General features: G+C 39.8%; 1 protein-coding gene across 3 annotated transcripts in view; it reads right to left on the bottom strand.

Annotated features, from left to right (window-relative positions):
• The window catches only part of PATJ (PATJ, crumbs cell polarity complex component), a 386,097-nt gene that overhangs the window by 74,009 nt on the left and 297,412 nt on the right, over positions 1–14,676 (bottom strand). For all 3 annotated transcript variants that reach the window (XM_018044918.1, XM_018044920.1, XM_018044927.1), the window contains exons 32-34: positions 10,796–10,864; positions 6,425–6,539; positions 3,018–3,151 (exon numbers count right to left, since the gene is read on the bottom strand). In XM_018044918.1, the coding sequence (XP_017900407.1) occupies positions 3,018–3,151; positions 6,425–6,539; positions 10,796–10,864 (318 nt within the window). The remainder of the gene's footprint in view (positions 1–3,017; positions 3,152–6,424; positions 6,540–10,795; positions 10,865–14,676) is intronic.

The following is a 14,676-nucleotide window of genomic DNA, read 5'->3' as shown; positions in this document are numbered from 1 at the left end:
GCACAAACATACACGGTATTTAAGATCCAAGAGCAGACAGGTATATCTAGCCAACCCTCACAAAGCAAAAGATCAAACTGATAACAACAAAAGAAGAAGGAAAATAAAAACAAATCAGCCAATAAACTCATTCAGTTAGGTCAGATGTGCTGATTAAAGTCTTATAACTTCCTCTGGAAAATCTAGTTTCTGTCTTATTTTAAGCAGTTATTAAGAGATTCATATTTACAAAAAATATATCAGAGGGCTAATTTTTCTTTATGAAGAATTCACTGAAGAATCTCCTTAAAATGTAATTTCTCTGGTTCATTTCAAATATAACTTTATACCAATTTCAATTTATTTCCTATTCAAGAACATCTGTTTGGGAAAATGAGGCAATAGAATGAGAAGCAGACAGCCCTAATGTTCACGGTCAACCAGCAATTTCTGAAGACCACCCCAATAATCTTAGTATATGACATATATGTAGATGGTCGACTATCAGCTCCAAGATCGTCTCAGGAGAGATCATGGAAGCTGGAAAAGCCAGGGAAGCCTTGCATCGGGGACTGGAGGAGGTACAGACTCTTGAGGAAGAAGTGGGAAGGTGTAGAAAGAGAGCAGGTTGAGGGGAGGTGAGCAGAGGCTGAGAGGCTGGAATGCATACGTGGGTCTGGGTAACTGTTCTGGTCCTTTGTCGGTGGTATGTACCCTCCGGGGTACAGCAGGAGCTCACTGGTAGATGGAGGGATAGCCAAAGTGTTTCCATGGACTATTCAAAGGCCAGATCACATATAGCTAGAAGGCATTATTAAAAACACAATTTGAAAATGTAACCTAGACCAAAATATGTAAAGGGAAGCTTCTAAGGAAGAGTTCACTTCTTTCCTCAGTAACTAATGCTGAACAGGGAGTGTTCCAAGCCAGACCACAAAATAGTAGAAAAGTACTGGGACCTTAAAGAGGCAAAGACCCATGAAAGAGCTGGGAGCTAAAACTGGCTGCTAAGCTGGCTAACTCCAAGTGTTCCCAGTTCCACCCAGACTGATGAAAACATCACTGTGGACATGGGGAGCCACACACAGCAGTTCCTGCCAGCATAGGCCAAGCAAGAGTAATGTAGGAAATAATTAGCTGGAACCCTGGAGAAAAGTTTTAACAATATTTTAATTGAGCTGAAGGAAATAAAATCCTTTAATAAATAAACACAAGCCTCTGTGTACACTGAGGTTCAGGTGGCTCACTAGTAGGGTCAAATGAACCACTAGGGTTCTCTAGATAAGGCCTGATAGCAGGAGAGAGGGAGCATGACCTGGAAACACATAGAAGGCAGTAAGACCCTGGTTTCTGCAACATAAGTTGTTCTTGAGTTGCCTAGTGCCTTAGGGAACTAATGTCTGTCTAGTCAAGGCTATGGTTTTACAAGGCAGTGGTCATGTATGGATGTAAGTTGGAATGTGAAGAAAGCTGAGCGCCGAACAATTGATGCTTTTGAACTGTGGTGTTGGAGAAGACTCTTGAGAGTCCCTCGGACTGCAAGGAGATCCAACCAGCCCATTCTGAAGGAGATCAGTCCTGGGTGTTCACTGGAAGGAATGATGCTAAAGCTGAAACTCCAATACTTCGGCCACCTCATGCGAAGAGCTGACTCATTGGAAAAGACTCTGATGCTGGGAGGGATTGGGGGCAGGAGAAGAAGGGGACGACCAAGGATGAGACGGCTGGATGGCATCACTGACTCGATGGACGTGAGTCTGAGTGAACTCTAGGAGTTGGTGATGGACAGGGAGTCCTGGTGTGCTGCGATTCATGGGGTCGCAGAGTCGGACACAACTGAGCGACTGAACTAACTAACTAACTAGGGAACTAATATTCATTACAGGAAAATAGAGCAGGATTTCTCCTCATCCCCCACAACAGTACTAAACACAGAAATATTATATTCCTGTCAAAAGTGGAAAGAATAATTTTATTGATATTATACTTGTTCTGTCTGTAAATCTGGCATATACAATTAGCTGCGTGTATGCTCAGCTGTGTCCGACTCTGCAGTGCCATGGACTGTAGCCCACCAGGCTCCTCTATGGGATTGTCCAGGTAAGAATACTGGTGTGGGTTGCCAATTTCTCCTCCAGGAGATCTTCCTGACCCAGGGATCAAACCTGGGTCTCCTGTGGCTCCTGCACAGGCAGGTGAACTCTTTACCACTGAGTCACCTGGGAAACCCATATTCTCCAGGCAAGAGTACTGGAATGGGTTGCCATTTCCTTCTCCAATGCATGAAAATGAAGAGGGAAAGTGAAGTCTCTCAGTCGTGTCCAACTCTTAGCGACCCCATGGACTGCAGCCCACCAGGCTTCTCTGTCCAAGGGATTTTCCAGGCAAGAGTACTGGAGTGGGGTGCCATTGCCTTCTCCTATATACAATTTACTTCTTACCAAATAAAATGGACAAAAGAAATAACCAAAATGTGCATTTAAAAGCATATTCATTAATAAGAGTGATTTTCTCTATGGAGAGGGTTAGGGTTGAAGGCAAGGCTAGGGAACAAGGGTAGGAGACAGATTTATCTTCCAGTTTATATCCTTCTGTGTCAATTTAATTTTGTATAATGTGCATCTATTACTTATTCAAATAATATGCACTGATTAATCACATTTTTATAAATCAAAACCCAAGGAGTTTTACATTTCAGTGACTGTATTGATTAGTGACAATCAAATGTACTGAATAACGAAAGATCCATCATATGTAAAAACTGACCTTTGAGGCCAGTTTTTAAAAAAATTATGAGTAGATGTGAACATGGTCAAAATAAAGCCAAGCCTAAATTTTGGGATCGGAGGAACTGATGTACACTTTTATGTATCAGTTCACTAAATAGTAATGATTATAATGATCATAATAGCAGTATATAATAACAATACTTACATGCCAAGAAAAAGCCAAGTCTTTCATAGAAGTGACACGAGGCCATAATAAGGCTCAGTATCTAACTCTGTACCCGTGGATATACTATACTTCTAGAAACTTACCAAGGGTGTGTCTTTTCCTCCCACAATGCTGAGACCGAGCCCCGAACGCCCTTTGGATATTTCTATAATCATCTCCTGGCCAGGAATGATGGGACATGTGGCGGGATCCACTGACAGAGGAGCCTGGAAACCACCTGGAGAAGAAGTGAGCACAGAGTGACGGCAAGCAGGAGAAGCATCTCAGCTTGTACACTCTACTGCTTGGGGAGTGCAGGGTTTGTACATGTTTATCATTGCACTCTTTTCCTGCCAAGTATCATGAAGGGAAACACTGGGTCACCACTCCCCATTCAGCCATGGATGAAACGTGACATTCCTATAACACTTTTGAGATGAAGACAATAGCTACCACCAACCCAAACCATCAACCACTTTAGTTACACAGTATTTGAAATTTTTTAAATCTCAAAATATACCATGAAAACTGGAAATGTAAGTTGATTAAATAATTAAGTACATGTAGGTATATGCCATAATTACATATATTAATAATGATATATATGATATAAATTTTGAGCTATAGTTTTAAAATACTAGAAATAGTGCTTCAATACTTTCAGTTAGAGCATATCATATGAATTAAGATGTATAAAGGATCCAATCAATGAAGTATGACAAATGAAAATAATCCCCAAATGGAAACATAGTAAAAGAAAATTGTGTCATAAACTGTAAAATTAATTGCTGGGTCCATAAATGAAAAGCTTGTTAAAAGAGTCATTGCTGTTTTACTTTTAAAATTCATTGTTTTAGGCCAGTTTTTCTAAAAACTGGGAGAAAAAATATTTACACATGTCCATTTTCAGTCAAAAGTCACTCACACATTTTTCAAATGTTTGAAAAATCCAAACATTGAAAATTACAGTTTCAAGAGAATCTTATAATAGTTTCTAGAGAACTTCATATTTTTTATAATTAATTTTGATCACTGTGAATACTGATTCTTGTTGCTGTTTAGTCGCTAAGTTGTGTCTGACTCTTCTGCAACCCCATGGCCTATAGCCTGCCAGGCTCCTCTGTCCACAGGATTTCCCAGGAAGGAATATTGGAGTGGGTTGCCATTTCCTTCTCCAGGGCATCTTCCCAACCCAGTGTTTGAAGTCTCCTCCATTGGCAGGTGGATTCTTTACCACTGAGCCACAAGGATCCTTACCTCGTGACAGAATTTGCTAAAGGACTGATAATAAAGGGCCCCATCTGCTGGTCAGCTGTGGCTAATGCACAGTGGCCAAGCTGACATCCACAAACCTCTGCTCAAGCAAGGGCCAGGAGACCATGGCCCCAGCACCAAGAATGGCTTCTACTTCAAAAGGTTTAAAAAAACAAGTCAAAGAAAAATAACATTTCAACACATGTGAAAAGTATAGAAATTTAAATTTTAATATCTGTAAATAAAGTTTTATTGGAATACAGCTCTACTAATTCATTTATATCCAGTCTACAGCTGCTAATGGCAGAGTTGAGTAGCTACAAGAGAGACCATATGGCCCACAAGCCTCATATTTACTACCTGACTCCTTACAGAATGTTTGCCAATCCTTCCTAGAAAACAGAAGAAAACAGGCTCCAGGTAAGCCTGTAGGGGCTCTGCTCTGACTCAGCAATAATCATTGTCTTTGGGACAAAAGGGCACAGGTTCCCAGATGTTGCAGAAATGGATTTGAGTTTCCAAGGAAATTAAGGAAACAAATAGTGGATGAAACTGAGGTTCATTGGTCATCAGAAAATGTATGTAATTGCTATCTAAGAGGCTGTTTAGGGGATCAAATAAATAACGTGCTGGCTCAGCCCAGGGTCCGGCATAGTGTAGCATTCACATAGGTGCCATTCCTGACCACATGGAATTTATAAATCTAATGGCCTCTTGTTTAACAGTGAGAAATTTAGTGACATAGCCTCAGTAACAATTTTAAAATGCCGTATTAAATGAGTATTAAACTGTAAACCTAATTTGACTCTAGATATTTATACAACACATATATTTCATGCTCTATTTTTCACTAATTTACAATAAAAACAATGTACCATGGCAGTAGAGCTTCACGAATGCTTTAAAAAGTTCATGCTCCTTACATAAATCACTAGTTTAGTCTCTTGACTGAGGGAGAGCAGTCAGAGACACTGGAGGTGGCATTTCTTTCCCTCTTCTGCTTCTGCCTCACCCTAGCCCAGCTGTAAGTCAGTCTCGGTGTGTATTTCTCTCAAAGAATCCAGCCCAAGGCCTGACTCCTACCAAGTCCCCAATCAATGTTTGGCAAATGGATGGCTGAATGAATCTAATTTCCACAGGTTAAATTGTGGGATGATTAATTTCTGTTAACGAGGTAAAAATATGGGATATTTATTATCAAGATTCCACTGGTCTACGTAGGGGTCATCTCACGTCTTCGGTAAAAGGCCAGGTGGTAAATATCTGGGGCTTTACATGCCATACCAGCTCTGGTGCAGCTATTCACATCTCTCTTTATAGCGTGAAAGCAGCCATAGATAATATGTAAACAAACCAGTATTCCCATAAAATTTTATTTATGGATACTGAGATCTGAATTGTATACAATTTTCATGAAACAGTCTTTTGATTTTTTTCTAACCTTTTAAAAATGTGAAAACCATTATTAGCTTCAGGACCATATAAAAACAGATGGTGGGCCAACTGTGACCCAGGGGTCAGAGTTTGCTGACCACATTCATTAAGTATTTTTGTAAAAATCTAGTGCTTTAGAATAATACCTGCCTCGTAAAAATTTTAAGAGTTAATGTTCATGAAAAAAAATATGTAAAAGGCAAATACCATAAAGGTGTCAGGTCTCCTAAATTCACACAGGGTCATGTTTACCGCTGGTGAGCAAGGTGTTTTAAATAGTCCTTCTTTTAAAAATGACTTATATTGGATAAAAGCAGGTGGAAATATTCATTATTCATTTTGAAGTTCTATTTTCAACCATTAGTCAGCATAATACAATCCAGCAATTCAGAGATAAAGTAAATACTTATTTCATTAAGCACTGAAAATTAACAGTCTATAAATAGCTCATATCAACATATGCAAGTGTACAATTTTGCTCAACGTGATTTTTAAGATATACTACTTGTGAACTATATACAATCCTTTGGCATGATTAGATAATAATCCAGAAGCCTAAGATTCAAGTAGCATATATTGAGGGCCTTTTTTTATTCTAGTACTTTTATATTCAATGAACAATAAGCAATCCCACTGGTGGAGATGAGGAAAAAGATGTTGGAAATCAAGCAACCAATCCAAGTCTCAAAGCTCAGGAAGTAGAGCAAGGATGCCAGCCAGGCTTTCTGACTCCTGATCCAGTGCTCTCTTCAGGACAACACAATCCTTTCCTTTTCTAAGGTTTGATGAATCAATTCAAGTCTGCTCAGAGAAAGAGTCATACCATAGCCTGTGAAGTCTGCATCTGTTGAATGGTATGAAGTTGGTGCCAAAGGTATCTCTTGTGAACTGAAGGACATTTTCGTTGAGTATCTTTGCTGTTTCATTTGGCTGCTGGCCTACAAAAGGAAGGAAAGTTAGATGAATGTCAGAGAAGAGGAAGGTAACAAAAGGAGAAGACTTTAAAACTGGGGTGTTGTCACCAAAACACTCCAATAATGCCTCTTGAAAATTCAAGTTGGAGAGGTGGCAAGGGGAAGTTAGGATGATTTTTGTTTCATTCCCCATGCTTCCTTAATTAACTTTAAAGTACTTTGGTGAAGGATGGATCAAGGAAGGGAAGAAGGACAGAAACCATCATTGTGGTTTATGTATGAAGCCAGAGCTGGGAAGCATTTTTACATGATGAAATCAATGTGAAGTTTATAGATCTGTGCTGAGCCCAGTGAAAAACAATCTATGCTGCGGATGTTCTGGGTACATGACACTGCCTGTCTCTTCTGGACACATTCACATGGTCAAAGATTCATGAGGTAGGTTAATTGACATGAGGGGTAGGAAAGGGTAACAAGCATCTGCTGAAAGCCTACTAAGTGCCAGGTACATCATTACACTTCATTTACCTAAAAAAAATAATAATAATAAGCTTATTCACCTTCAACTCCCAGTGCCTGGAACATAGTAGAGCCTGGATAAATGCTGAATGAATGAATGAATGCACAGAGCATAATTGAAGACATGGAAACTCAGTGGGAAATAAATCTGTAACTCAATGAAAGTATAGAGACCTTTGCTGTGTGAGCTTTAGAAAATGAACTTGTAATTCTAAATTTTTGTTGCTAAAACCTCTAATGAGTATTAGTATTAGAAAACTAAGAAAAACCAAAAGGACTCCATGCTTGCTTAACAGGCAGTTAAGAAATATACAGAGTAACCTGACCTGCCTTCTGGATCTGTAGTTAGCCAGGGAACCCATCCCCAGCTGGAAGATTCTGGTGGAGACAGTGAAGCACCAGCCTGTCCCTGGAGTCTAGAAATAGGATCACGGTAACTGCTCCAGAACAACAACACCCCAAGATTCCAGCAGTGGAAGTCTATGCTTCAATACAAGGCACTGTGCAGTATGCAACAAGGAGAGCAATACCACTCATTGTATATCTGTATTGTGCTCGCCAGTTTTCAAAAACACTTTCATATCCATGAATTCATTTAATCATGAGAATAACCTGGAGAATTAGACAATGTTACTCTCTTTTATAGATGAAGAAACCAAGACACAAATGTCAAGTGACATCTGAAATCACACGGTTAATTAAAGGAAGGAGTAGGACGAAAAGGTGGTATTTGAAGAATGCTACAAGTTTAAAGTGTTTCTCAAACAGCTGCTAGGCAGTGATTCTACTGATGTTCATTTTTTTTTCCTCTGCAGTTTTTCTATTAACATCATTTAGCAGTGATTGTACACTTATTTAAAAAGACTTTCTGGAATACATATTTTTGGTGATTTTAAAAAGAGGAAAGTAGAAAAATGACAAACCAGGAGTTACTATGAGAAAACTGAACAATGGAACCACCAATCCAATTATTCTAAGGACCATATTCCCCAACCTCCTTGAAGCCAGACATAACCACAGACTAGTCTGTGTTATGGTATGGCACGTAAACAAACATGAATGTACAATTTTCAGGTTGTTTTCTTAAGAACAATCCTGCCTTCCCCTTCCTTATATGAAATTCAGATGTAATGTAAACAACTGGAGCAGCAATCTTAGATTAAAAAAAAAAAGATGCTAAATTTTGAAGATGGAAGAGTAATCAAATAATGATGCAGTAATCAGATAAGAGGTGCTTGGGTCCATGACACCGTGGAGACACTGTCATCCTCAAATTGATCACAGCCACCCTGTTATGTAAAAGAGAAACTTCTTGCAGCAATTGAAAGTAATCTTAATACACACAGGACTTATGTCACCTCTCCTTTGTATCATTTCAAAAACGAAAATTGATAACAAAGCTATGTGCAGGCTACAGAAAAGCTTTTATGAAAAGCTGTGAATTTTAAAACAGGAAAGCACATGAGACAGGCATCACTACCTCATGACTTTTGTAACAACAGGGAATGTTTGTTGCTCATCTTTATTTCCCAGTTCATTGTAGCATCCCATTTCACTGTGTGTGCTAGGAAAGTTTCCAATAAATATAGGTTGGAAAAATGAGGAAACAGTTCATAGAAACCAAGTGAAACAAGCACATATATTGAGAGGCTTGTTGCTGGTAGGGGTGGTGATGAATGAATGTAGCCGCCATGATTCATCCATTGACATAAAATCAAACTACTAAGTATTGAAAGATAAAGATTGGATTTGTAGGCTGTAAAATTTGAGTGTTTTAAAGTTACATAAAAATATTTTAAAAGATGAAGGACTGCACTTGCTATTGAGTGTTACTATATTCTAACATTAGAGTTTGAATGGATTTTATAAGTCACACAACCAACTAAACCAAGGGTTCTCAACCCTGTCTTTATAACAGAAGCTGTTAGGGAGTTTAACATTTACGAATGCTAGAACTCCTATTCTAGACCAAAGAAATTGGCGCTAGGGATACGGAGCTCAGACAAATGTTTTCAGAGGTAGGGGTGGGGATGTTCGTCTTTTTAAGTTGAGGTTTATTTTTTAAAGTTAAACCATGAAAAAAAGAAAAAAGTTAAACCATGGATTCTTAACCCAGGATAAAGTGAAAGTGAAGTTGCTCAGTCATGCCTGACTCTTAGTGACCCCATGGACTGCAGCCTACGAGGCTCCTCCATCCATGGGATTTTCCAGGCAAGAGTACTGGAGTGGGTTGCCATTGCCTTCTCCATTAACCCAGGATAAATGAGCTTCTAAATGGTTTTCAGAGGGAATCCTGGTAACTACATAACCTCTGTGTTTGTAGCAAAGTATACCAGTGTTTTTCTGGGAAAACAGTCTATACTTCATCAGATCTTCATGATAGGGAAAAATATCACTACTCAAAAGAAGATATGAATTGCTGAATTTTCTATCACTAATTAGCTATGTGACCACTGACAAGCCACTCAACCTCCCACATGTCCTCATCTTTAAATCAGTGGTGATAACTCTTCACCTTGCAAGGTTGTTGTGAAGATTGAAAAGTACATAAATAAACCTATCACTATTTCAAGAACAACTTAGGAGTTCAGTTAATAATAGCTATTACTGGTTTTATGTCCTTTGATAACATATTAATAAATGATCAGCCAGTTTCTGATTTAAAACCATCAGGGATGAAAAATTCCATTTCCACAAGGAATCTATTCCATTGTGGAACAGCTGAAATGGTGGGGAAGTTCTTTATGACGAGCTGACACAGCTTCACTGAAGATGTTGCCCGCTGATCTCTGAGCCATTTCTCTTCTGCAGCCGCAGAAAAGGGTTATCATCACTTTCCCAAAGGAGAATGTTTTATATATTTAAGTGCTCATTTTTCAACAGGGAAAAGAAAGGCCAGAGGATGTACAGGATTTACCCAAGTTCTAAAATTCTATGGGTTATAAAATTTTAGAGATGCTTGATATGTGTCTTGAGACAGGTGGAAGTATAGAAAGTACTATCACATTAATTGTATTTGCAAATACATTACCTAAGTTAAAAAAAAATCTGGTTCTAATTTTTTTTTAATTCCTTAGTTTTCAGTTGAACTAAATTTTTTCAGTTGAACCTTATTTTTAAGGTTCTTTCTACATCTATTTGTTTTTATTTAGGTTTCTGGCATACAATTTTGGATACTTTACGAAGGCATTTTCTTTGGTAAGGTTTGAAATATCATATATTCCCCGTAAACTCTAGTAATCTGTAGTTCTTTAAACATAAAACTAGCTAATATAGTAATAATGTAAACTTTAGCAGCACAAAAAAGTTCTACAATGACAAAAGTACAAACATTTGACAGAAATTTATATTTTTTTAAGAAGAAAAGCTATACATACAAGAAACATCTGTTCTTACATTTGTATTTCTACAAAACTATAAATTTTTCCTCTTAAAATTTTTATTCATGACATTACGTAGGACATTATGAGGCCCTCAGCATTTAGGTGTAAGTGTATTTTCAGAGATGCCTCACTTTCAAACACTTCCGTAGGGTGTTGGTACAGGGACACAACAGAGGATATTTCCAAATATCCTCTATGCACACCCTGCATAGAACAGGCGATATAGCTGCAGACTGTCACCAGGTTGGTAGACACATCATAGCTTCCTGCCAAGTAATAAAGGATCAGATTTCATGAAAACCATCTCCTTTTCTTTCGGAACCCATCGTTATAATTCATGCCATCCCAGTAGAGCAACCTAGAGGGTCAGTTACGCACATTGTCAGCTGGACATCCCAGTGTCTTTGGCTGACCTGCCAGCACACCAGCCTCCTGGGAGATGTCTTCCTGAAACATAAAAGATAAGGCCAGTTATCAGCATTACAGGGTCAACTGCCCTCTCCGACTTCAGCAGTTAAGCACCATTTAATGAGGCTTCAAGTTACTAACAAAAATGACACACCAGGCTGAAAAGTTTTATGCAGCCACCTGTAATAACTCTCAGAAATGAATGCAGCTTGTCATTTCCGAATGCTCTTTTGGTCCTTTCAGGTATGTCAGCCTTTAAGCCTATCAGATATCTTCTTATGGTCATTTCAGCCAGAGGTTTTTCTTCTGCTCTCATGCCAGTGATCCCCATATCTATATTTATACCGAGTGTTAAATCCTCTCAAGTTTCTAGTCCTGATATTAGAATTTCTTTCCCCTTAAGATATCCGATTTAAGGCAAAACAGCACGCTCATTAAAGACACTGGGAGATAAAAGATATGTTAGTCAGAGCTCCGTGGAGCAATGTGGACTTCAGACCTGAGAGAGATGCAAAGTATCAGAACATATGTGAAAGTGATGTGTAGTTAAAAGTACAGTTAATCAAAATAAATGATAACAGCGATAAACTGAGCAGAATGCTTATCTCTGCTCCCACCATATCTCATCCTTTTTTTACAGGCAATTTATAGGGGAAATTATTATATGATGGTTTACTCAAAGGCATGAACTCATGCATTTTGTTCGACCAAGCAGGGAACATGGAGAGAAGCTGATCTGGACAGGAGAAAGGATGGGTTTACTCTAACAACAACAACAACACCTGTGCTCAGTTGTGTCTGACTCTTTGTGACCCCATGGACCATAGCCCGCCAGGCGCCTCTGTTCATGGGATTTTCCAGGCAAGAATACAGGAGTGGGGTGCCATTTCCTCCTCCAGGGTATGTTCCTGATCCAGGAATTGAATCTGGGTCTCTTACGTCTCCTGCACTGGCTGGCATAATCTTTACCACTGCGGCACCCATGGGTTTATTCTAGCCCTTGGTAAATGTCTGAGAGACACCCAGGTGGAGAGGTCAAGCACACAGTTGGCAGGTAGTTAAGCTATCTCAAGATGAGAAGAAAGGTGGGACTTGTAGAGTAGAGTGTTAGGAGTTTGTGACCCTAGCTCCTGAACTTAAAAGTTCTGAAATCCTGATCAGGTTACCTGACCTCTGTAAGCCTGAGTTTCTTCATATACAAAGTGGGAAAAAATAAGAGTAGTTACACAGTAGGGATGTTGAAAAGATTAAACGGAGCAATACATGAAAAGCACTTAGCATGGTACTTGGCAAATAGCAAGTGTTTAATAACGATGCTAATACGCAGAATACATCATGAGAAATGCTGGGCTGGAAGAAGCACAAGCTGGAATCAAGATTGCCGGGAGAAATATCAATAACCTCAGATATGCAGATGACACCATCCTTATGGCAGAAAGTGAAGAAGAACTAGAGACCCTCTTGATGAAAGTGAAAGAGGAAAGTGAAAAATTTGGCTTAAAACTCAACATTCAGAAAACTAAGATCATAACATGTGGTCCCATCACTTCATGGCAAATAGATAGGGAAACAATGGAAACAGCGACAGACTTTATTTTTGGGGGGCTCCAAAATCACTGCGGATGGTGACTGCAGCCATGAAATTAAAAGATTCTTGCTCCTTGGAAGAAAAACTATGACCAACCTAGACAGCATATTAAAAAGCAGAGACATTATTTTGTCGAGAAACGTTCATCTAGTCAAAACTATGGTTTTTCCAGTAGTCATGTAGGGATGTGAGAGTTGGACTATAAAGAAAGCTGAACGCAAAGGAATTGATGCTTTTGAACTGTGATGTTGGAGAAGACTCTTGAGAGTCCCCTGGACTGCAAGGAGATCGAACCAGTCAATCTTAAAGGAAATCAGTCCTGGGTGTTCATTGGAAGGACTGATGCTAAAGCTGAAACTCTAATACTTTGACCACCTGATGCGAAGAACTGATTCATTTGAAAAGACGCTGATGCTGGGAAAGATTGAAGGCAGGAGGAGAAGGGGAAGACAGAGGATGAGATGGTTGGATGGCATCGCTGACTCAATGGATATGAGTTTGAGTAAACTCCAGGAGTTGGTGATGGACAGGGAGGCCTGGTGTGCTGCAGTCCATGGGGTCGCAAAGAGTCGGACATATATATCCCACACTCCCCTTCTCCCTTCAAACCGTGTCCAAAGCCTGTTCTCTATGCTTGCATCTCTACTCCTGTCCTGCAAAGAGGTTCATCCATGCCATTTTTCTAGATTTAACATATATGAGTTAATGTACTAATACAACTGATTTTGTCTTATTTGCTTCTTGAACATACGGCAGAATAGAACATGAGCTTGATAAAGGGCTAGTGTTGAATGAATCAAAGTTCAGGAACTTAAATCTTGAATGCATCTGGGTAGATTTCAGAGCCAGTCATGAAAGAAGAACACACAGTGGAAGTGACCCTGTGGCCTCTACTTTAAAGGATCACAGTCAAAAAAAGAGAAGAAAGACATTGTAAAGTCAATAAATGGTGCTCATGGAAATTTTCAGAATAAGAGTTCTAAACTGTCTTATAAATGGAAACTATTGGTGTTATTCCTTCCAGTGTGAATCTAACAGACTTTGGAAGAGTGAAAAGTGCCTCTACTCAAAACGATACAGCAGTCTGCAATTCTATCTTTGCTTAAAGCTAGATTAACCAGCAATGTGACAAAGAAGCTGACTTCCCTGCTACATACTTTAAAAACTCACTTTGCATATGACATAGAGGTACTCTACAGAGGTACTGAACTTCCCTAGTGGCTCAGATGGTAAAGAATCTGCCTGCAATGCAGGACACCTGGGCTCAATCCCTCAGTTGGGAAGATCCCCTGAAGAAGGGAATGGCAACCCACTCCAGTATTCTTGCCTGGAGAATTCCATGGACAGAATAGGCTGGTGGGCTACAGTCCATAGGGCTGCAGAGTCGGACACAAATGAATGACTAACACTTTCACTTTGGGGGCTTCCCTGGTGGCTCAAATGGTAAAGAATCTACCTGCAATGTAGGAGACCCGGGTTTGACCCTTGGGTCTGGAAGATCCCCTGGAGAAGGGAATGGCTACCCACCCACTCTGGTATTCCTGCCTGGAGAATTCCAGGGACAGAGGAGCCTGGTAGGCTACAGCTCATGGAGTTACAACGAGTTGGACACCACTGAGCAACTAACACTTTCACTTTCACTTCTGGGCTTCCCAGGCGGCTCAGTGGGAGAGAATCTGCCTGCCAATGCAGGAGGCCTGTGTTCAACCCCTGGGTCAAGAAGGTCCCAGGGAATAGGAAATGGCAATTCACTCTAGTATTCTTGCCTGGAAAATTACATGGACCAAGGAGCCTGGAGGGCTATAGTCCATGGGGTTGCAAAGAGTCAGACACAACTAAGCAACTATGCATACACACAGAGCTACTACTAATTTCACAGACTTGCCCTCATCATTTGCACTTTTAAATAGAAAGGGCACTGGACTAGCAGCCAAAAAAAATTGAGTTCAGATTGGTTCCACTACCTATTAGCAGGAGATTGAGGACAAAAGGAGAAGGGGTCAACACAGGATGAGACGGTTGGATGGCATCATTGACACAATGAACATGAGTTGGAGAAAACTCCAGGAGACAGTGAAGGAAAGGGAAGCCTGGTGTGCTGCAGTCCATAGGGTCACAAAGAGTTAGACACAACTTAGCGAGTGAACAGCAACAAAGTGCTTAGAAATCTTCATTTCTCCCAACAGTAAGAATGCAGTAACTGCTACCTAAATAAAGGGTTGCGATCGAGGTTGAATTCAACACATGCTTGAGCATCTGCTCA

Source organism: Capra hircus, chromosome 3 (genome assembly GCF_001704415.2).
Source record: "Capra hircus breed San Clemente chromosome 3, ASM170441v1, whole genome shotgun sequence".
Lineage (NCBI taxonomy): Eukaryota > Metazoa > Chordata > Mammalia > Artiodactyla > Bovidae > Capra > Capra hircus.
Note: the sequence above shows the minus strand (reverse complement) of the source record. Positions and strands in the feature narration are given on the sequence as shown.